This window comes from Lates calcarifer, linkage group LG7_2, assembly GCF_001640805.2.
Source record: "Lates calcarifer isolate ASB-BC8 linkage group LG7_2, TLL_Latcal_v3, whole genome shotgun sequence".
NCBI lineage: Eukaryota > Metazoa > Chordata > Actinopteri > Centropomidae > Lates > Lates calcarifer.
Window position 1 is genome coordinate 426389 of NC_066854.1, and position 22220 is coordinate 448608.

The window sequence follows — 22220 nt, forward strand, 5'->3', positions numbered from 1 at the left end:
CTTCTGCATCTTCTTCAGCTCCTTCTTCACAAAAGTGACGATGTTCTCCTCCAGCAGCTGGAACAGAAAACTATATGAATGACTCCATCAAACTAAAATCATGGAGCCAAACATCAGATCCATGTTGGACACACTGACAATCCACTGGTCTAAAAAGTGCAGCATGGAGATTATTGTCAACACAACAGATGTAAAAGTAGTTGTTGTCCATGTACAGACCATAAATATGGAGTCCAGGTGTGTTTGATGCTGCTGGGCAGACTGACCACTGGGAACCTCTGAGCTCTCCTGGTCCACTCTGTGGAGGAATCATGAAGAATTAGCTCACATTATGTCTGTCCACAACAGAGACAGACACAAGCTAAAGGTCCATCAAGTCATATTTTGGATGTGAAGAGTGAATCAGACGACTCCCTGTAGTGGTAAAGGTTTACTAGTCCTGCATGATCCCACTGAGAATCAACACAAACTGTTTCTGTCTCTTTTCATGTGAACGACTGCGGTGGACACTATGAATGTCTTCCAGGAGAGACTGTCTGAACATGGGAGGAGTTATCTCCATATTTAAACCACATCACGTCTCCCCCCTCTCTATGACGGCCGGAGTTTTACCTCCACCTTCCAGTGTGGACATTCACAACAGATAGAAACACTTTGATTTCAGACGTGGTCCAACAACACGTCGTACAAACTAGTTCTTTTCTAGAATAACCTGAGTCTCACTGTCAGTTACAGCTTACATCTGATCAGCTGATGGACGTCGACCTTTAAAATTAATTTCCCAGTCCTTCGACTCGTCGCTCTTTAAAGACAGACAGCTGGGTTCAGGAGAGTCTGGTCTCTGCTGCTGGATCCTGAAACTAAAACAGAACTGATGAATCCACATGTTGGATAAAAACTGATGAAAAATATGTTCAATATTTTAATAAACACAGCAACTAACTTTTAGTCTGAAAAGTCTTTCTGTCAGTTTTTAATTCTCACCTTCCATCAACAGACTGTCTGAAATTAAGAGGGTGCTTCATTGACTTGTTGCTCTTCATGGACACACAGCTGGGTCCAGGTCCAGGTCCAGGTCCAGGTCCAGCGGAGTGTGGTATCTGCTGCTCTGGGCTTTGAACACAACACACACAGAGCAGTGAGTGTGAATCATGATGGTGCAGTGATGTGAGTGCTGAGCTCTGACATGGAGAAGAGTCATGGACAGTTAGAGATCCTCATCTCACCTCTGAGCTTTGGTCTGGCTCTCATGTTCCCCACACAGAGTGGTTTTAGAGGGAGGGACTCCTCCTCTCTGTCCTCATCACTCATGCTGAGAAAACACAAAACACTAATCATTCATCTGCTCATCAACTCCAATCATTTCTCCTGGAGAAATCTCAGCTGCTCCTCCACTGATCTTCTTCTTTCCTCTTTCACATCAGTGTCAGTTGAATGCAGTCAGACAGCAGTGAGGCAGAGGAAGCTGCCATCAGCTGCTCTACTTCTACTATCAGTCCACTAGATGGAGCCATGGAGCTGCAGTCAACAGCAGCTCAGCTCACACTCGATGCATGGACGACCATTTCATTGACTGACACACAGAAGGACTGAGATCCACTGAGTTTCTCTGACACTGTCTCTGTGTCTACAGCCTCCCTGTAGAAAACCACTGTGTGGATGATGATCTAAATATCTGCACATTCATTTCCTGTTGATCCAACAGCTGTTGCAGCTCTGACAGATCCTGCTGTTGAAAATAAGAATGAGTTTTAATGTGTCTGTAAACTCCTGATAAGTTCACCTGTCCTACCTGTTCAGACTGAGGTTTCCCTCCACAGTAACAGAGACAGTCTGAGCTGATGGAACCTGCAGAGTCTCAGGACTAAACGCTCTGTAACAGTTACAGCTCTGACTCAGTTACATACTAAAACAACTGGAGCGCCACATTTCTGTTTCTATGGTAACTCAGGTAACGACAGGTGTTCACCAGTAAAACAGTAAAAACAGTCACTTTACCTTCAGACGGAGAAAACAAACTGCGTCACAGTGTTCAGTAAAAGTGAAACTAAACTTTAACCAGGAAACAAGGTGTCAGTCAGTTCATCAGCTGCTCTACTTCTACTATCAGTCCACTAGATGGAGTCATGGAGCTGCAGTCAACAGCAGCTCAGCTCACACTCGATGCATGGACGACCATTTCATTGACTGACACACAGAAGGACTGAGATCCACTGAGTTTCTCTGACACTGTCTCTGTGTCTACAGCCTCCCTGTAGAAAACCACTGTATCAGACAAACTACAGCTCTTTATTCCACACACAACAACTGGGACTGAATTTATTTCACCTCAAAGATCCAGTATAACAACACTCACTCAGTTCACTGACACTGAAAATGTAAATATCATTTCCATATTTCCATCTTCTCCTGCTGAGCTCTGACTGACAGACTCTGTCGGTCACATTAGTTATTAGTTAATAGACTTTTAGAGTAAAATAAGCAGAAATCGTCTGGATGCAGGATGAGAACTTGTAAAGGAGGATTTCTGAATCTCAGTACTGCTCCTTTAAGGATCTGAACACTTCGTCCTTCCTCAGAGAAACTGCTGAAGCTCTTACAGGGAAAATATGACTGATAACAACATGACTTAATGTTTTCTGTCTAAACTTCTGTCAGGGCCTCTGGTAACAAACCAACAACTAAAACCACAGCAACAACACATTTACACACAACATGGAGGAGAGAGTTCATTTCTTTACATTTACAGCTCTGACTCTGCTACAGTAACATTAAAACAACAGTAGAATAACATTAGAATAACACTTCAGTAACTGCAGGTAACTCAGGTAACGACAGGTGTTCACCAGTAAAACAGTAAAAAGTCACTTTACCTTCAGACGGAGAAAATAAACTGCGTCACAGTGTTCAGTAAAAGTGAAACTTAACAGGTGAGGGTGTGTCAGTCAGTGTCAGGTGTTGAGGGCATGGAGGGGGTGCAGCTTTGGATAAGTTGCAGAGTTAAGTTAGTGGAGGATGTTTCCAAACAGGCAGATTTAATCAGAGGATCTGGATGATTTCAGGCTTTTAGGATAAAAATAGATTCATTAGTTCAAAACAAGAACAAGCTTAAATGTCCATTTTTTCTAAAGGCAACCTGATGCAAAAAATGACCACAAGGAGTGACCTGTCAAAATAAAAGACCAATGGGTATACTGTAAAAACTTTAAGAGAAAGATGAACTGTTCAAAATAAAAGACCAGGGGGTACACTGCAAAAAACCTGACAGCAACAAACAAACAATGGACTGACTCTGTTGGAGCAGAGCATACGATGTAAAAACTGAGAGGAAATGAAGGACTGTTAAAACTGTTCTGGGTCTATAATCAATCGGATGCATAATAAGCTGATTCTATTAGAAAATTAGTGACATTAAAATCCTCTGACCATTCCAATGGATGGATTGTTTTAATCCATCCATTAATATGATATTCTGAGTAATATAACATCTCATGTTTACTTTAAACACAGTTTAAACAAAAATGATGTACATTAATTTGATTAACACATTAAAATGTGCCTAGTGGTGCCTGGTTAAAGTGTGCCTGGTGCTTGGTCAAAGGTCAAAGGTCAGTTCTGATCTGAACAGATTAAACACAGTAAAAGAACAACATTTTTATCCTTTAATAATCTTAACGTCCTTCTTTCAAAGGTTGGAGGAGGAAGAAGTTCATGAAGAATCACTGAGAAAAGTTTAAAGAACAAACTTAAACACATTAAACATGCTGATTTTTAACTGTGTGATGTTTTCAGTTGTGTTTGTTTGTCTGAGCTCTTCTGTCTCTTCGGCCTCTAAACTCGTCGTGATGAGGAAGAAGTAAAGGCGACCAGAGAGAGGAAGAACATGTGACCACATCCTGACTACACACACACACACACACACACACACACCAACACACACCAACACACACAGTCAGAGTGAGTGTCAGTCGGAGTCTGTGATGTTTCAGGTGAGAAGTTATTTTTTAGATTTTATTACAAACTAAACGTTAATATCAGATCACTGCTGTTTCTCAGACTGTTTTTATTTACTGTTTACACTTGTATCCACCGTATAACAACACTATGAGCTGAGTATAAATTGTTTTTAATGATACACTTTACTTGAAGTTTAATGGTTTAAATGATGACAATGTTATAGGCGTGTTAAAGAGGAAATATGGAAGTTCTGAAACACATTTTGTTCCTTGTAAAACTCTGTAAATGCCAGTGCAGCTTTAACCTGCTCGTTAGGTGTCTAAGTCTAAACGACGGAAACAGACCAGAGAGAATTATCGTCTGAAACGACAGAAAATGTAAAATGAGTTGTGTTGATTTTCAGATGAAATTCAGGTTTAAAACGTGAATGTGTCCCTTTAAGAGAAGTAGAGTCTTAATCGTCTCTGGGTGTGAATTCTTAGAAGTGTCCTCTTATCACACATTCACACTTAGTCATATAGATACATACAGCTGCTGTGTGGTCTGTATGTAGTCAGTGCGTTCAGTCAGACTTTCCACTGCTACCCAATAAAACCAGTAAAAACACGATAACATCCAGAACATTAATAGAAACAGTAGAACTGTTTCTATGGAAACTGAGGTTGCAGCTTCCTGTCCGTTAGAGTTCAGAAGTTGTCCTCAAATCAGCAGCAAGTGAAGCTAGCTGTGTTTCAAACTCCAGAGCTGAGCTTAGGACCGTTCACAGACCGGACCAGACTGAAGTCAAGATGGAGACCAGCTCGAGTCACATGGTCTGAGTTCACACATACTGTATAAATACCCACACACATGCCTTCACACTTCATTTATAACGACGTTAATCACAGTCAAAATTAGTTCTAGATTTATTTAACTTGACACGATTAAACTGAGTAATATCTCAAAAGTTTGGTTTAAAACATCTAAAATTTTAACTTAAATTCTGACTTTCATAATTCATCAGTTTAAAATGGCAGCTTCGTTAACCATAGTTTACTCCACAGTATGTAGGACCTTTCTATGAGGCACCCATTTCTTCCAATGACAGCTGCTTATAGGTAACGACTCTCAGGTGTCCACAAGCACTCACTAACGAGCTCTGCCTCACTAACGAGACTCTTTGTGTCGTCCCTCAGATTCATATGACGACACCGTCCTGATAACAGCCCCAACAACCATGCACATAAACACACCGACACGCAGCGTTACCAGGTGTGTTCGTGCGTGACAACATGTCTGACTTATGGACATTCTCCTCGTCTGCTACTCCTCCCATAATGCATCACTCCACCCTGCCCTCGCTCTCGTCATTCAGGAACCATGGAAACCATTCTCATTCTAAGGTTGTTATTAATCTGTTTATTTACCACCTTTTATGTATTTATTTCATTACTTACAGACTTGATTATGACCCTACCTATTTATGTACTAAACTTATCTGCACAATTTACTTATTTATGCCTCCCTCCTCCTCAGGTAACCTCCCCACATCACCTCCCTCCTCCTCAGGTAACCTCCCCACATCACCTCCCTCCTCCTCAGGTAACCTCCCCACACCACCTCCCTCCTCCCCAGGTAACCTCCCCACACCACCTCCCTCCTCCTCAGGTAACCTCCCCTCATCACCTCCCTCCTCCCCAGGTAACCTCCCCACACCACCTCCCTCCTCCTCAGGTAACCTCCCCTCATCACCTCCCTCCTCCTCAGGTAACCTCCCCTCATCACCTCCCTCCTCCTCAGGTAACCTCCCCTCATCACCTTCCTCCTCCTCAGGTATCTTCCCCTCACTTCTTTCCTCAGGCCCAGGTAACCTCCCCTCACCTCACTCATCCCCAGATCTCCTCCCCTCTCCACCTCCCCCATTCTCAAGTAACCTCCCCTCACTATGTACCCCAGTCCCAGACGACCCCCTCTTACCCCCCCCATCAGGCCCAGGTCACCACCTCTCACCACCTCCCTTACTCCCAGATGACCTCCCCTCATGTCCTCACCCCGCCCCAGCACCACGTCTCCAGCCAAAACCACGATCCAGGTTTACTAAACTGGGACAAACCTGTACCCCCGTCCGAACTCTCGTGCCTGTTCAACAGCTACAGTTACCCATACCAGGTAAGACAATGTGTATTCAGATCAAAAACCAGATCCAGAACCACCTCTGATTATCATCTTTGATCTGAAACAGAACCAGACCACAGCACACCTCGATCTCCATCTCCTGAACCAGAACCAGAACCAGTTCAGTACTGGTGTGACTCACCATGGGGATGAATTGGAGGACGCTCACACACTCCTTGTCGGTGGTGTGTATGGACATGCTGACACACCTGGTCCAGATCACGATACCTGGGGGTCTCTGGAGGCGACTCTGTCCCAGACTCAGTGCTCTCCTCTGGGCTCCATGTCTGGGGGGATTGCCCTGGGGAAGTGGAGCTCCATGGAGTTCAGCTCATCATCCACTGAAGACTTCTCCAACACCCAGTTTTTCCCTGACAGCTACCACGATGGTAACACCCAGCAGTCCTTCTGTAGTCCCACCACCCCTGGTCCAAGTCCTCATTACCCACAAACCCCAGCCATCTCCAGCCCTGGTCCTCAAATACATCCCAGGAAAGACAGATTTGGTTTTCACATGCAAACGTCCACACAGCTGAGCAGAGATCAAACCCTCAGCTGCTGTCTGCACGAGTCTGAAACTTACCCTCTGAGCTCCAATGCCGGTCAGCAACCCCAACATCAAACAAGCCAATGCCTTCCCCCGAGCCAAACTGAGCCGATCCAGGACCAGACGGGCCTCTTCGACACCACAAGGTCCTCAGAGACCGGTTTTTCTCCACAGGGAGGAGGCCAGAATGTCGGCAGTACCGCCCAGTCTCCGAGCCTCCCTGCTGGGCTGATCTGGAGAGAGGAGAGTGGAGGAAGAGGAAGAGGTACAGGAGGAAGAGGAGGAGGGAGAGGAGAGGGTCAACAAGACTGGAACTGGGTGAGTTGGACATACAGAGTATTTTTTTAGCAGATGTAATCCTAATTCTAATCATACAGAGCCCCGGAGCAGACATGGAGGAAAAAATTAATTCTCAAAGATGTACTTTTCTGAGTTCCCGAGAAACTTTCTGGAGATCTTGCAAAAGATTTTAACCTTCTGATTTTTTTTCCCTTGTCTTCCATGTCCACGTCTTCTCCCGGGCTCTATGTGATCATGTTATTTTGAAAATGAATGAGGAAATAAGTGGGTGAATGTTTGAGTAAATATATCGTTAAGTATGCAAAGAATGTGCATGTGATAAAAGTAAGTACAGAAGTAATTCATAAAGAACTAAAAACATAAATAAATGCTTAAATACAAACATAAATAAGTAAACAGGTGATTAAATTAGTTAAAAGAACAGGTAAGTGCAAAGTTACACGCAAGAATAAGTAAATAACTGCTTCAATAAGTAAGTGAGTAGTAAATTAGTAAACAAAATATAAACAAAATAAATAAAACATTACATTTTACCACCAGTGTTGGCTCCAACTTGATTTAAATCTTCACTGTTCATTTTCAGATACAAAGGCTACAACCTGAAAACAGCACAAAGGTTGTGGACTGCAGGTAACCTGGATGAAGATGGTGCTGTATGAATTAATTTCACCTCCTAGATTAATGAAACTTGTATCTAATGTAATCTATTCTGCTGTGTGTGTGTTACAGGCTGCTGTGTACAGTGTGCAAGCGTGATTTCAGGAGTCTGCCGGCGCTGAATGGTCATATGCGCTCACACAGCGGCTTCAGGTCGGCTTCATGGATCAAGAAGGTAAACAACAAAACAAAAAACATGTTGTTGTCACTTAGGAGGACTTAGCATTGACTCACATTTATCCCCAGAGACAAAACTTGACTTTTAAAAAAAAACACCCTCCGTGTGTAAATACCTTAATTCGTAACCTTAAAATGTAATGTTTTACCTTGATGAGAACAGCAAGTCCACAAGTAGGAGATGAGTCCCCATAATGTCAGCTTATAACTTTTATAAACTGTCGGAAACACTGCCCCCCTGTGGCTACTTCATGAGAGTTCAGGCTTTATTGTCTGTTTTCTTCTCCAGGGTGAGGACTCCTCTCTGCCCGTCCAACCCTCGGCCTCCATGGTGATGCCAGTTTCTGTGCCTGTCCAGACCAGGGGCGTATCTAAGAGTGGACAGAAGAGATGCAGTCGCCTCTCTCCGGCCACCAGGGGCGCTGTGCTCTACCGCAGCCTGATGCACCAGGAAGAAGAGGAGGCGGTTGCTGCTGCTGTTGCTGGTGGAGGTGGTGGTGATGGTGAAGCAGTTATCAGCGGTGATGGAGCGGTTGATGGTGGCAGAGGTCACTACACCCCTCCACCCATGCTGTGTCCCCTCAGGGTGGGGCCAGGGCTGTACTGCTCCCTCAACACCAGGAGGCAGCAGAGAGTACAAACTGTGCAGCTTCACAACACATACAGTGAGTCAATACGTCATTAAACCAGTTATAAGTCTTGCTGGCGACACCTAGAGGCTGCGCTGGTCATTACAGATACAAACATATAAATAATGTTGATAATTTAGCTAATTGTCACAACATTTTCTGTCCACTAGAGAGCGCTGATGAGTTTGTTTTTCTGAAGTGTTTTTTCACTTTTTGCAAACTGTTTCAGTTACATAGTTTGTCCACTAGGGGACACTGACAAATTTATTTTTACATGATAAAATATATACTCACTACTCAATTATGTCATGTATTTATGTTTAAAGCATAATTAGCAACTTATAAATTGTTTTCGTTAATTCAGCCTGAAAAATCCAGACTTGGTTTGGCACTAAATGACAATAATTTACACCTAATTATTTATAATTATTCCAGGAACATTTACATTTAAGTTTACATATCTTGTAAAAACTAAAATATTATTCTTGTCTAAGCAGTAGGGGCTTTAATCAAACATGTTGCCTCTGCTGATTGGTTAACAGCCATGATGTGATATTAAAGTCCTTTATCTGTGATTGGCAGATGGACTCAAAGACCTTGTTGCCATGGAGACACTAACATCAGGAATCAATAAGCCGTACGTAAAATTTACCTCATCAAAAAACCACAACACATTCTTACGATGTAATCTCTGTCTGATCAACTAATAACCCTGAGCTGTGAATCACAGGAGGATCAATGTAGGGCGGGGCTTCCAGGCTGAAATCCCGCCCCTTTGTGACCATAAATACACCCACTCTGACTCCCAGAATGCACTGCTGCTGTGGACGCCCTGGGACGAGCTGGAGAAACCTGTCAATCAACAGAGAGGTAAACACCCACATAGTTATCGTTACAATAATCATGATTACCTCTTGGTTATTTTTTGATTGATACATTGTTCATCCAGTCGAGGCTCTGGTGATGATGGCTCGATCCAGTGTGGTGCCAGGGGGCGGGGCCAGCCCAGAGTACGTCCTCCACGTCCTATCAGAGTGCAGAGGAGACTTCCTGGTAAAATTTTATTGGCTGTTTGATTCTTTACTTACTTAGTTAAAACAACTACACATCTAACAGGCTGTATCTTGTTTGTTCGATCTGTACACAAACAGAAACGTAAACATGACAGTTTGTGGTTTTAGGGAGGGTTACGGACAAGAACTCCGTTATGTTCAGACAGGACTGGGTTTGGTTTTGGTTTCTGTACTGGGATGATGGCGACAACCTCAAGGTGACATGAAGACATCAGGATGCTGCACACTGTCACTGCACCGACTGTTGTTCAAAAAGACGTACGCCCAAAACAGATTAAACAAACGATGTGTGTTCATTTGTGAACTTTAGAGGCGTTACTAGGTGCACTGTTGACCTCATGTGTGAATCCAGTCTTTGGGCTAAACTAGGCTATCCATGTCACAACTCTATCTCTTTACTTAAAACACCTGAGCCTCAAATCAATGAGTCAAATATTTCTCTAGAACATTAATAATCCAAGACTAAACAAGCATCAGTCAATCTGCTGCATCAGAATTGTGTGGATGTGGTTTGATCAGATTGAATAACTGTAACCAAACAAACCACCAAATGTCGTGAGATCAGTTATGAATGCTGCTGAATTCTTATTGGTGCACAGAGGTACCAGCCCAGAGGAAAACAGCATCCTTACAAACTGTTATCTGATATGTCCACAGACTGTGGACATAGCTAATTGTTTAACCTGCTTTAGTTTTCCAAATCACACATGGCCGATGTGACACTAATGTCAGTTGTTGTTTTGGTTTTCTAGCTGACGGTGGAGAAGCTTCTTTCAACCGCTGAAACCTCCAACAACAACCACACAGGTCAACATCCATGTATTCAAATTAATGTTTCATGATTCACAGATTTAACCAAGAGTTAGAAATTTATAGTGTATTGATTGTATATCACAGGTCTCAGTTGGAGTGCAGCCGAGACGAGGATGCTGGTTAAATCCCTGCAGCTCCACCATAAAGATTTCAGCAGTGTCCAGAGAGCTGTGAGTTTTATTTCCTGTTCAATCACCGGCTCAGTCTGGTTTTACAGTTTTAAATGACCTATAATCTGTTATCATGTGTGTTCAGGTTCAGACCAAGTCCCTTTCCCAGTGTGTGGAGTTTTATTATCTCTGGAAGAAGAAACTGAACCTGAATGTGAGGACCCCGCCTGGGTTGACCGTTACTCTGCCCAACGCAAATGTAAGAAACCGTTAATATCTGAGAAAATGTGGGCTACCGTCCGCAATCAGTCCAAATGATGCAAACTTCAGATTTGACAAAATTTTCCTTCTACATCTATTATTATGTTTTTAGAGTTGGTTTAGGTGAGAAAGTAAAAATTTAGATGATAAATATTTGGTCAGTGGTTAGTTGCTGGTCATGTCTAATCAGTCCCAAGTCAAGACCATGAAGTCTCAAATCAGGTCCCAAGTCAAGACCAACAAGATACAAGTTAAATTCTAATTTAAGACTAACAAGTCCAAAGTCAGATTCCAAGTGAATAACACCAAGAACCCAAGTCAGGTCCTAAGTCAAGCTTATCTAATTCCAAGTCAGATCTAAGTGTTTATTAATGTATTTGTTAACGACTATAACTCTGTCTATGAACATCCATCAGAGGAGGAAGTAAAACACTAACAGAATAATATCAAGTCTTCATAAGCAAACAAATACTGTAGATTAATAAACAGTTAAAATGTCTTTTTAACCTCATTAAAACGTGTTAGAAACCATTTAATGTTTGTACATTGCTTCAAAGTGTTTATGAGAACTCCTGACTGCAGCTAAACATAGTAACAAGTCAGTAAACTAAGCGCAGACACAGTTTGAGTTCCAGTCGAGTCGGTTAGATCAGTGTTTCAGGTCAGTAACTTCAGTCAGTGTGAACACAAATGAAACTCAAGACTGAATGAATAAAAACCACTGAAACCAAATTCCTGTTATCACTCCACACACACACCGAAACACAAAATACACACTCTGAAACGCACACTGAACTCACACTTCCTGTCAGAGTCGTCACGTTTCTGAACAAACTGTGACTTGACATTTCAGATAGCCAGTGTGTGTCTGTGTGGTCAGACCTCAGTGAGTCAACTTTAATTTTCCGTGTTGTCAGTTTCTTTTAGATGAATTTGGTCGACTTTGTAGTTTTTTTAATCAGCTTTATTATGTATGTCATTCAGATTTCCATCGGTCTGATCCACTTTGACTTCCTGTGAGCTGGTTTCAGTTTAGTTTTTGATTTTGTCAGATTAGAGTAACTAAATAAAGCTCATCAGGAAAGCGTTCATTTAACTGTTCTTTACTTTGTTCCATGTTATTCAGCTGGTTTGTTTTTCAGCCTCTTTCAGGCTGGTGTTTTACACAGTATGTCATCAAATGTTTCAGGTCAAGCAGAACAAGAGCAAAGTCAAGATGAGCAAATCATAGATCAGGTCCTAAGTCAAGCCCCAAGCCAAGACAATGGTTTTGTTCCAGAGCAGAAAGTAACTGATGAGTCATTGGTTATTGATCAATAACCTGATTAGGTTTATGACGGTGTATTTATGTGACAATGGTGACAAAGACTCACCTATCTTCTTTTCTTGTCCCCAGGGTCAGAGGTCATCAAGATCTCACAATGCATCATGAACTCAGGACTGGACTGGAGCTACACACTACTTGCTGGCACACACGAACACACACAGACAAACAAACAGGTTTTATTATTAAGGTTAAAACAGCAAAAACTGTGAGTTTACTTACAAGTTTAGTGCTTAAATCCTTAAACCAGTTCTTTTAAATAATGTTTAACATAATCACATATATCGCACATCTATTTATTCCCAGTTTGCTTTCTTGATATCTGAAGCCATGTTGTTGCATTATTAAAAACTTATTTAGATGAACTGAACATTAAAGGAAAACTGCACCAATAAGCATCTTTGTCTCCATTTTTAAAATATTAAACCTCTCTTTTCTGCCTCTCCAATGATAATTAGATGACAGACACAAAATGAAGACATAAACACCTCTGTATGGTGTTTATGCTCAGAACTGTTTACGTTTCTTGTTGCAGAAAATCATATTTGATGTGTTTTCTCTCAGACTGTGAGACAGCAGCTTCAGGTATGTTGGGATATTGTTTTCCTTCCTTAATCCTCCCTGTCTTTTTTTTCTCAGTCTTCTCCCTCTGGGTCTCAGAGCTGAACACATCTTGACTTATTACTGCCTGGAAAAAAAAGAGAAAGAAAAGCAAACATGAGACGCCTCAGGCTTCCTGTCTGACTGCAGCTCTTCACATCTCTCTGTCATTTCTGATGTAAACTTCAGGGGTATTGCAGATTATTTTTTCTATCTGACTTACACTACACTACTACCAAAACTAAACCAGGAAGAGCAGACCTCAAGCTAACAGTTTCCCTCTGTTTTCAGCCTTTATGCTAAGCTAAGCTAACCACGTCCTGACTCCAGCTATGAGCTTGATATTCACCTAAAAGAAAATAAATCTTTTCCTTTAAAATCCTCAAAATCACACGGACTTTATGACTCAGCCTTTTACAGTTAAAAACATTAAAGTCTAAATGTGATGGTTCAGAAAAATTGCCTCCAGCAATCCTGCACTTTTTCTGCATGACGCGTTTTTCTAGTTTTTGATATTGACTCAGTGTCTCAGTGTGAAGTTTCAGTGTTGAGTCTGTAAAACAAACAGAAACAAAAACAGCAGCTGCTGCACAAACTTCTACACTTTACCTGAGTAAAACTTTGGTTTAAAACTTTCAAAACTGCAGTTAACAAAAAAAACCTCCAAACAAATCTCCACATTCTTCCTCTAATCCTGACTTCAGTGTGTTTCATGTCAAAGCTCACAGAGTTTCCTGTGTCTGAGATCAGCTTCAGGCTACTAATAAAGTTTGACTCCTCCTCGCTCCAAAGGTCCTCCTGCCTGAAAACAAGGAGGTCAGAGGAGAGACAGAACCCACAGCAGCAGACGAGGAGAAACGAAGGATGGGAGCGCAGGAGAAGAAGGAGGAGGTAGCAGCTCCTCCGGGGGGGAAGAAACAGAAAACCTCCAAAGAGGTTTATTTCTCCGTCCTGCCGGACAGATACGAACCTCTGATCGAGGAGGTGGAGGAGGAGAGAGAGGAGACACCGGAGGAGAGGAGGAAGAGAAAGGAGGAGAAGAAGAGGAAGAAGAAGAAGAAGTATAAAAAGTACAGAAAGGTAAGAACAGGTGTGAGCAAATTCCTATTTCAAATTAATACAAATAAAAATAAATAATATTATTTAATATCATCTTTCATCAAATGTAAAAATATGACATTTATAATATAGAAATAAGAATTCAAAATGTAATATACAATTAAATTAAAAATAAAAATCCATTGATAAAATTTAAATATATTTGAAAAAGATCAGATTATTAAAAGATGTATCTAATCTTAGATTAGAAAAATAATTAATGTTAAAGTTCAATGAACTAAACTTAGCATGTATAACCTATACAGAAACACACACATGTACAGAGTCAAAGACATGAAACTGATTAAAGGGTTAAATTCTCCAACATTACAACAGTATTTAGCTGCAGGCTCGACCGCTCTGCTGTTAAACATTGACTCAACCACAGTGAGTTTGACCTTTGACCCCAACACACTGGAGCAGAGATCACTTTATCAACGTGCCCACACCGATAATAAACAGAGAGAACAGGTGCGCATAGCACCACAGGAAAGAACCTTTAATCAATGTATTCCACCATTTTGTATTGAGAGGAAATGATGACGATCTTTGTTTGCATTCAGTTACTGAGGACTCTCTACAAGAGCTTCAAGTTTTCTGGTGGTTTCAGGCACATTATTATGTTAAGTTTTATGAGTCCTAAAGCGGTTGTCAGGAGCTGATGAGCAGGAGGTTCCATGGGTTCTGAACTGGATGTCAATCATCAGGACGAGTGACGGCCTCTGTACAAGAGGAACTCTGTAGTAAACAGCTTGTTTTGTAGTGTCATGTTTCTGTAGTAAAAACCAGAGTATATCTCAGCAACAGTTTGTTGACGTGTCTCAAGTCTTTCCTGAGATGTTGTTGTTGTCAGGAATTTACCACATCTCCTTTAGCCTTTAGCCTTGTAACACTCCCATCATGTCTCAGTGAGCAAATACTCTGAAGGTAACCCCTCTCTCACACAGTGCTGGTGCCTTGCTCTGTGACAGGGAATTGAACCTCTAACTGTGTTTGTTTGGCAGAACATTGGGAAGGCGCTGCGTTTCAGCTGGCGCTGTCTGATGGCCGGGCTACAGAACATGGCGTCCACCTACTCCACGCCTCTCTCAGCCATGTCCACAGTGGTGACGGAGGTCAACCGAGCGTCTGGCAGCAAAGCATGATGGGATTGAGTATAGAGACTTTAAAGGAGGGCCCCAGACTTCTTTGGCCTCTGGTCCTGTTCCTGGAGTTTGGCTTTTGGTCAAATAATCTGAAGAATAAATGAATTACAGAGTTTATTTTGTTATTTCACTGGTTAAACTGACTGTTTAAACTTAAACTGTTGTTTATGAGGATGAAGGAATTAGTTTTGTTCAGAGGACAGAATATGGAGAATTCTGCAATAATTATACAGATTTTACAACATATTCAAAGTTAACTTTGAACTCAACATTCAAAGAAAAAAACCTTCATGTACCTGTTAGAAAAACAGTTCTTATACTTTCTACTGTTGGTGACAGTAACTCTTACATAACTGTGTTTACCTGTAGTTTGTACATTGTATTGATAATCTGAGATTTTGTGTCTGAAACACCTGTTTAATATTATATATTAACAACATATACGATGTATCCAGTTAACTTTAAATCTTGTTGTTTGTTTTTTCTGCAAATGTAAAAAATATTCATCCTTTAGTGGATTTTAGAGAATAAACTGAATATTAAATTCATTCCATGTTGATTCAAATGTTTTAGAAATAATTCAGATCCAGGTGTATCCATCCCTCCATCTTTCCCTCTAGACCTCCTTGTCTTCTTTCCTTCATTCTTCTGTGCTACCTTTTTCCTATTCTACCATTCTTTCTTTCCATACCTCCTCCTCCTCCTCTCCTTCTCTACCTCCTTCTTTTTCACTTCCTATCTCCATCTTTCCTTCTCTATGTTCCTTTTTCTTTTCCTACTTCCATGCTACCTCTTCCTTTACACCCTCCTCTTTTCCATCTCCTTCCTTTTCCTTTTGTTATTTTTAAACGGTGTGATACATGACACGTCCACGCGGTGTCGCTGTGTGTCCGTGCTGAAAATACTCCACTCCTCTCTGTCCTTATGAGGAGAAGAGGCGGGGAGACAACATGTAGATGAAAGTTCACTTTAAATTTGAACCCTCTGTGGCTGTGTGTCCGTCTGTCTGTCTGACAGTCTGGTCAACAAGTATCCTGGTGACAGCAGCAGCTGTTCAACCACAGAAACAGTCCAAAGCTCAGAGGAGCCAGGAACACGATGGGCAGCCCGTGAAAACTTCCTCAATATTTCATCCTGACATTCAAACAGACCCAGAGGCCGTGAGGAACCACAGACCTGTCCAGGACATGAGGACGGTCATGTCTCCGCTGCAGCTCTCCGTCTACTGGCGTCTCTCTCTCGTCTTCGTCTTCACCTCCTTCCTCTTCTTCCTCGACATTTTCACGGCTGCCATCGCCGCCGCCAACTGTCGCCATGACAACGGCACCGGCCCGGACTCCTGGCATGGAACGTTGCCGTCGAACGCGGAGAGCAACCAATCGCAGCCCGGGGAAGTTTCAGAAGGCGAAGCGGATTGGAGGAGTGAGGGTACAAACCGAGACGTGAGTGGTGATTACTACGATATCACTGGAATGTTACAGCACTTTTTAATGTTTGTAGTTTTTATGTTATAAACATATCGTTTATACTGTTTAGATATTTTATAAATATCTATAAATCTGCACATATTTACAGTTGAAAACACATTACCCAACAGATAACGCTACAGATTAACAGTGTTAATGAGCAACCTGAAGCTGTTGATGTCTCTGTCAACCATTAAATGAAAAGATATTTCAGCCATCACCCAGACTCAGAGAGAATATCACTTTCATGGTTGTGCATCCAGTTACTGATATAGGTCCAGTTAGCCTAGCTTAGCACAAGGAGTGGGGGTAGTGGGAAACTGCTAGCCTACAGCTAAAGTCAACAGAGAAAAAAACACCTTTCAAACAAGTCTGTAATAATTTATTCTGTTAGCTAACAGGCTAGTCACCTTTCTTACAACAGAAACAACTGAAAGACAGTTAATGTGCATGTTGACGACTGATGACTGAATCTACAGCTTCTTAAATACACGTATGTGCAGCTTTATAACACGACCAACTGAATGTTTTGGGGCTTTAATATTGATCATAACTTTAATTATTATACTTTAAGTGTCGCGTTCATTGATGAGGGAAATAATAAGTCCAGATTTACTGCCTTACCTGGTAATGAATTTAAATGCACAGGTTAAACCATGAAAGTAAATATTCTCTGGGAAAACATGTAGGTGTTTGTCTGCACTTGTAGAGAATGTGGAGGTCACTGGGTTTGTTCGGGGGGTGGGTGGGTGGTTTGGGGTTGGTGGGGGCCCGAGAGCACATTTTTGCCCCGAGGCACAGTGGACAGAAACAGTTCTGGAGGTAACAGTCTGTCTTAAGTAATTTATTTGTGTGTGGTGTGTGTGTGTGTCAGTCAGTGTGTGGTTGGACAGACTGGTTGTCCTATGGTCAGACTCTCTACATGGTCGGCCTGCTGCTGGGATCTCTGATTGGAGGAGCGATATCTGACCGGTATAACACATGAACCTATCGCACAGTACCCACTGTGTTTCAGACAGCAGTGTGTAACACACACATACCTTGTTGATGTGCAGGTATGGGAAGCGTCCTGTGCTGCTGGTGTGTGTGTGCGTGCACGCTCTCTGCGGCCTCGTGCCCGCCGTCCTTCCTCAGCCGCTCCTCTTCCTCGCCGTTCGCTGCCTGACGGGCGTCTGCTGCTGCTGCATCAACATCTGCTCCTTCAGCCTGGGTGACAACACAAACACAACACAACAAAACACATTCATTCCCTCATGTCTGAGCTGTGGTGTGTTACTGTACTGTTCTGTACTCGTGCTCAGTGAGGCTGTGGTTGACCGGTTGTCCGGTGAGGTTTATTGGACCACGGTGGGACACATTCACTCACATGGCTGATAAAGAACACGTGTCCCAGATAAAGTCATGCTGACCAGACTGAGTGCTAATGAAGTAAGATGGCTTCCAGCAGCTCTCTGACCTGGTCTGCTCTGAGATCTGTGAGAGGACAGAAAGACTCTGTGGGTTCATTGAACTCTACAACATTACAGGACAGGACATCTTATTGATTCATCTAAAGTCTCCCCAGAGACTGATGATGTTTTGTCTTGAGACTGTGGTGGGAGGGGGGAGGGTAGTTCTCAGTAAATGTTATGGCAATTTGATTAGTAGTAGTTGGGATCTCTTACTCCACTTCTAGTGGGAAAAATGTGTTGACTTTGTATTTCTTAAGAAATTCTAAAGATCCTTTTAGTTTTACCAAAACATCTCTATATATCTCCACCAGACTCCATTGACAGAAACAGGGATTTAACCAGGAGCTGCTGGAATACCACTGCCTCCATCTGTTAGTGTGTCTGTGTTACTGTGTGGTACTTTTACTGTCAGTAAAGTAATCTGATTACTTCTTCCTCCACTGAAAGTACCACACAGCAACACAGACACACTAACAGATGGAGGCAGTGGTATTCCAGCAGCTCCTGGTTAAATCCACTGTTTTCTGTCAATGGAGTCTGGCAGTGATAAAACAACTGTTTGTAGTTAAACAAAAGGGATCTTACTCTTTAATAAAAAGCTCTATCTCTGAAGGAAAGTAAGGCCCAAGCTCAACATCAGTTTAGTGTCCATGTGCAGTGAATTTGAGTGAACTGACCCTTAAAGGTTTGTGTTGCAGCGGTGGAGTGGACTCCCCCCGCCGCTCGGCTCTGGCCCCCGGCCTTCCTGCCGTTCTGCTTCAGTGTGGGGACGATGGTCGGAGCTCCTCTGGCCTGGCTCAGCCCCACCTGGACACACCTGCACCTGTCGCTGGCTCTGCCACAGCTCGTCTGTCTGCCGCTCTGCCTGTAGGTGCACACACCTGTCCACCTGTCTGACTCGTGTGGTTTGTGGAGCGAGTTAAACAGGAGGATTTTTTTCTGTTTTTCAAGTTCGATCCCGGAGTCTCCTCGCTGGTTGTTGTTAAGGAGGAGGACGGATGTTCTGGACCGTTACCGTAGCAACAGCCCTGCAGATAAACAGCGTCTGGACCTGGTAAACACACAAACATCAGACTGGTCCTTTAATCCTCTGCTCGGTGATCAATCTATCAGTGGATTGATTACTGATGTGTGTGTGTGTGTGTGTGTGCAGCTGTTGGAGTCGGCGTGGTCTGACCTGCAGAAATCCACCGAGGCTCAGAAAGAAGAACCACCACCTGGAGGCCCCGCCCCCAGTGACATCATCCACCTGAGACACCCGACCGTGCTGCTGCGACTGTTCATCATGAGCTACCTGAGGTAACACACAGGTTTGTGTGTGAGGAAATAAAAATAACACGAAAAAACAAGTTATTAATTAGTATTTGAGTATTAGATCAGATTTGTGTGTCCATCATTGTCAACCTATCTGCACAGGCTCCTGTGTTTCATGAAATTGGGTATCGTCCTCTTTGACTCAGGATCGACTCTTTGGTGGAAGCGATGCAGTAACATCTAACAGTCTCACTGTTTTCATTGGGACTGAATTCATGGAGAAATCTACAGGTTAAATAAGGAAATCTTCATTTCCAACTGATCTGAGAGACCTAACCACCTGTTTAAGGTTTCAGTTCATCGGAAGAAAGATGAAGATTTGATTATTGGAGAAACAAAAAGGTCGACAGACAGTCAGCGACATTTCTCTTTGCTCTGTCCATCAGTGATATGAAGTCTTCTATGTCTGACTTATTATTTGTCTTGTTTCTTTAACGTGAATCAGCCTCTGTTGAACCTTGTGTTGTGTTACAGTACGTACTCAGACTACAGTGAATGTGTACATGTGCAGTTAAACATTACGAGCAAACAGTAAACCTCTAACTGGTACAGTGCTTATGCAAGTTTTGGCTCAACTACAGGTTCATACGTCGTTTTCATCTTCCAGATGAGAATTAGTCTCAAGCTTCATCAGGTAAATAAATACTAAAACCAGAGGGAGAGCACAGAGCTCCACCAGGACCAGTGTCCAAACAACATCCACCTGACTTCAGAGAAAACTGTTCACATTCATACAGTGACATGGATCAGTAGTTTGTGTTTAATCCTGCCAACAAACAGACAAACAGACAGACAGACAGACAGATAACAGTGAGGTAATAACAAGACTTACCAGAGTGTACAATGGTTTGACGAACGCTTTGTCCAGTCCACACATCAGATGTTAACAACCTGTAAATCAATGCAAAAAACGTAGAGAAACACAGATTTTAAAAAAACGATGTAATGTGTTAATTATACAGCGGTCGTGTTGATTGATGTGTGAACCTTGTTCTGCAGTGCAGCGTCAGCCCTGACGTACTTTGGGATCTGCATGAACATCGGCTCGTTCGGCGTTGGCGTCTACTCCGCCCAGTTCTTCTCCGGCCTATCAGAAGCTCCCTGCCTGCTCGTCCCGTTGGCTCGGCTGGGGCGTCGGCCAATCAGCATGCTTGCTCTGTTCCTGAGCGGAGCCGCCTGCTTCCTGTCGTTACTGCTGTCCAGATACAACGGTGAGGAGACATAGTGGAGACACTAAACTATGCCTTTAACCAGGCCAACGAACTAACCTCTACATTACTCAGGGACAGTCTCTGAAGTTTCTGGAAGCTGCTCCACTGTATCTGAGGTTGTAACTTTGTTTGATCAACACCCCAAAACCCAAACACTGTCACAGCTGAGAATACACAGGACTGAAAGATACAGATTACAGTGATTAGTGGGACTGAATATTTATTGTTTGTGCAGGTGAGCCAGTTCTGGTGATGAGTCTGGCTCTGTTGGGAAAACTCTGCATCCTGGCCGCCACCTTCATCTCTACACTGTACAGCATCGAGCTGTTCCCCACTGTGGTCAGGTACACAGTCACATTCACACTCTTCTAAACTGCTTTATTCATCATGTAACCAGTGTCATTATGATCCAGACAGCGGTGCGTGTCCGTGGTCAACCTGTGTTTCCGCCTCGGCTGTCTGGTCAACACTCTCGTCCCCCCCAACCCCAACGGAGCGATCTCATTGGCCGCCATGGTTGTGTACAGCAGCGGGCCGATCGTAGGTTGCGGCCTGTGCCTGCTGCTGCCAGAGACCAGCGGCGTGCCGCTCCCCGATTCAGTGGAGGACTGTGACAGGCAGCCTCAGCCCCGCCCACCCAGCATGGGCGCCCTCTGGGGGACACGGTGAGAAACTCAACATGCTCTAAGCCAAGACGTTGCCTGTTTGAAAGTCATTTCCCCAAACTGTCACTGTTTTCTTTGGTAATTTGCTTCTGAAATTGCTGATTTTGTTCAGCATCACACCTGAACCTTTTTACAGTTGCATCAGTGGATTAACAAAAGCTTTGCTTCTGTAAATCCACTGACATATTCAGACTATTATGCAAGAACCAGAGCACGCAGAGCTACTGATCAAGCTGTTACTGCTGCTGCTGCCAGAGACCTTCAGTCACGTTGCAGCCTCACAATTCAGTTTTGAACACCTTAAACCAGAAGGTCACATGTTCAGAGAGCGTCTGAAGAAAATACATTACATCACACACACATTAACAGCTGCAGAGTGAATCATTATGTTGATTTATAATGGTGTGTGTGTGTTTCCAGGAAGCTGGTGAGCAGCCAAACCAGGAAAACAGAGATCCTCCCTGCAGAGAAAGACGACACAAACACAGCAAGCACCCACACAGGACTGATGTGCACACACACAGTCTGAGTCTTAGTTTGTTTTAACTGTAATGAACAGGTTGAATTTTAGTTCTGGTTTGAATTAAAGACCAAAACACAGAGGGGAGAGTGAGTTTGTATCAGGAGAGAATGAAGCTACACTTATACTTTATACTTCCTGAGTGATTAAACTTCCCCTTCAGATGACGTTGGAGGATTTTTATGACTTTTAAAGACGTTGTGTGTTTTATTCTCATATTGTATTTTTGTTATCATTTTGTTCTGTTTTCATCACTGTAAAAATAAACTGAACTCGTCATCGTTTATTATACTTTGTTTTTTTGTGTAGATTAAACAAATGAGAAGTAACATGTTAATTAATAAGCTTTTCAGGAGCTGGTTGGTGGATTTTACTTCCTCTGGTGTTTTGGTTTCATTCAGTTTCATTCCTACAGTAGCAGCACCCTCTGCAGGACAAACAACGAACTGCAGCTTTTGAATAAGATTATTTTTTAAATTTTTAAAATCTTTTAGAAACTTATTGAGGTGTTTAGCACAACTTTTACAGAGTTGAAACTAGATTGGAACTGATTCTCATCAGTCTGAAGATAAATCTGATTTAAACATGTTAAATCCCCGATGCAGAGAATATTTTTAACATAATTTTAAATGTTTAATAGACATTTTGGTGTTATTTTTATGTTTACCACATATCTGAAATCAATTTTAATTTTGTAATAATGAAATCTAGATTTGGTCAGATATTTCTTTTAATCCTTCACTGTTTA

General features: G+C 42.5%; 4 protein-coding genes across 56 annotated transcripts in view; 3 read left to right on the forward strand and 1 right to left on the reverse strand.

Annotated features, from left to right (window-relative positions):
* LOC108877189 (NLR family CARD domain-containing protein 3) overlaps positions 1–2889 on the reverse strand; it is a 46380-nt gene extending 43491 nt beyond the window's left edge. The window contains exons 1-3 of one of the 3 annotated variants that reach the window (XM_051065767.1): positions 1227–1304; positions 985–1113; positions 741–860 (exon numbers count right to left, since the gene is read on the reverse strand). In XM_051065767.1, coding sequence (XP_050921724.1) covers positions 741–860; positions 985–1043 — 179 coding nt within the window. In that variant the 5' untranslated portion in view covers positions 1044–1113; positions 1227–1304. Of the gene's footprint in view, positions 1–740; positions 861–984; positions 1114–1226; positions 1305–1998; positions 2086–2873 lie in introns of those variants that run through there. The other 2 variants (XM_051065766.1, XM_051065764.1) reach the window with 2 other exon arrangements.
* Positions 1–12397, forward strand: part of LOC108873216 (uncharacterized) — a 46870-nt gene extending 34473 nt beyond the window's left edge. For 5 of the 50 annotated variants that reach the window (XM_051065784.1, XM_051065790.1, XM_051065775.1 and 2 more), the window contains 14 exons: positions 5572–5637; positions 5671–5736; positions 5770–6105; positions 6179–6976; positions 7542–7588; positions 7688–7790; positions 8082–8457; positions 9004–9058; positions 9152–9291; positions 9371–9474; positions 10247–10301; positions 10392–10477; positions 10563–10676; positions 12075–12397. In XM_051065784.1, the coding sequence (XP_050921741.1) occupies positions 5572–5637; positions 5671–5736; positions 5770–6105; positions 6179–6976; positions 7542–7588; positions 7688–7790; positions 8082–8457; positions 9004–9058; positions 9152–9291; positions 9371–9474; positions 10247–10301; positions 10392–10477; positions 10563–10676; positions 12075–12110 (2382 nt within the window). In that variant the 3' untranslated portion in view covers positions 12111–12397. Of the gene's footprint in view, positions 1–3892; positions 3990–5132; positions 5340–5472; positions 6106–6178; positions 6977–7541; positions 7589–7687; positions 7791–8081; positions 8458–9003; positions 9059–9151; positions 9292–9370; positions 9475–10246; positions 10302–10391; positions 10478–10562; positions 10677–12074 lie in introns of those variants that run through there. The other 45 variants (XM_051065774.1, XM_051065776.1, XM_051065777.1 and 42 more) reach the window with 37 other exon arrangements.
* A 1011-nt stretch (positions 12398–13408) lies between these two features.
* LOC108873221 (uncharacterized protein C1orf115) lies at positions 13409–15393 on the forward strand. Its single transcript, XM_018661358.2, has 2 exons — positions 13409–13682; positions 14705–15393. The coding sequence occupies exons 1-2, from the start codon at positions 13467–13469 to the stop codon at positions 14843–14845; spliced, it is 357 nt and encodes a 118-aa protein (XP_018516874.1). The 5' UTR covers positions 13409–13466; the 3' UTR covers positions 14846–15393.
* A 123-nt stretch (positions 15394–15516) lies between these two features.
* On the forward strand, positions 15517–21759 carry LOC108873217 (solute carrier family 22 member 13). 2 transcript variants are annotated; one of them, XR_007808986.1, is made up of 10 exons: positions 15517–16287; positions 17186–17283; positions 17367–17521; positions 18461–18629; positions 18714–18816; positions 18916–19061; positions 20076–20287; positions 20523–20631; positions 20705–20952; positions 21373–21759. XR_007808986.1 is itself a non-coding variant. In XM_018661351.2 (10 exons), the coding sequence occupies exons 1-10, from the start codon at positions 15802–15804 to the stop codon at positions 21479–21481; spliced, it is 1839 nt and encodes a 612-aa protein (XP_018516867.1). In that variant the 5' UTR covers positions 15517–15801; the 3' UTR covers positions 21482–21759. The 2 variants fall into 2 exon arrangements, 1 of the variants encoding a protein (XP_018516867.1); XM_018661351.2 differs by having other exon boundaries at positions 20701–20952.
* Positions 21760–22220: the final 461 nt, after the last annotated feature.

Bases quoted from the DNA above. Each gene is read 5' to 3' on its own strand.
- LOC108873221 (XM_018661358.2), top strand. From the start codon at position 13,467: ATGGGAGCGCAGGAGAAGAAGGAGGAGGTAGCAGCTCCTCCGGGGGGG. The intron at 13,683-14,704 runs GTAAGAACAGGT...TTTGTTTGGCAG, and splicing joins AGTATAAAAAGTACAGAAAG to AACATTGGGAAGGCGCTGCG.
- LOC108873217 (XM_018661351.2), top strand. From the start codon at position 15,802: ATGAAAGTTCACTTTAAATTTGAACCCTCTGTGGCTGTGTGTCCGTCT. The intron at 18,817-18,915 runs GTAAACACACAA...GTGTGTGTGCAG, and splicing joins ATAAACAGCGTCTGGACCTG to CTGTTGGAGTCGGCGTGGTC. The intron at 20,288-20,522 runs GTGAGGAGACAT...TTGTTTGTGCAG, and splicing joins ACTGCTGTCCAGATACAACG to GTGAGCCAGTTCTGGTGATG.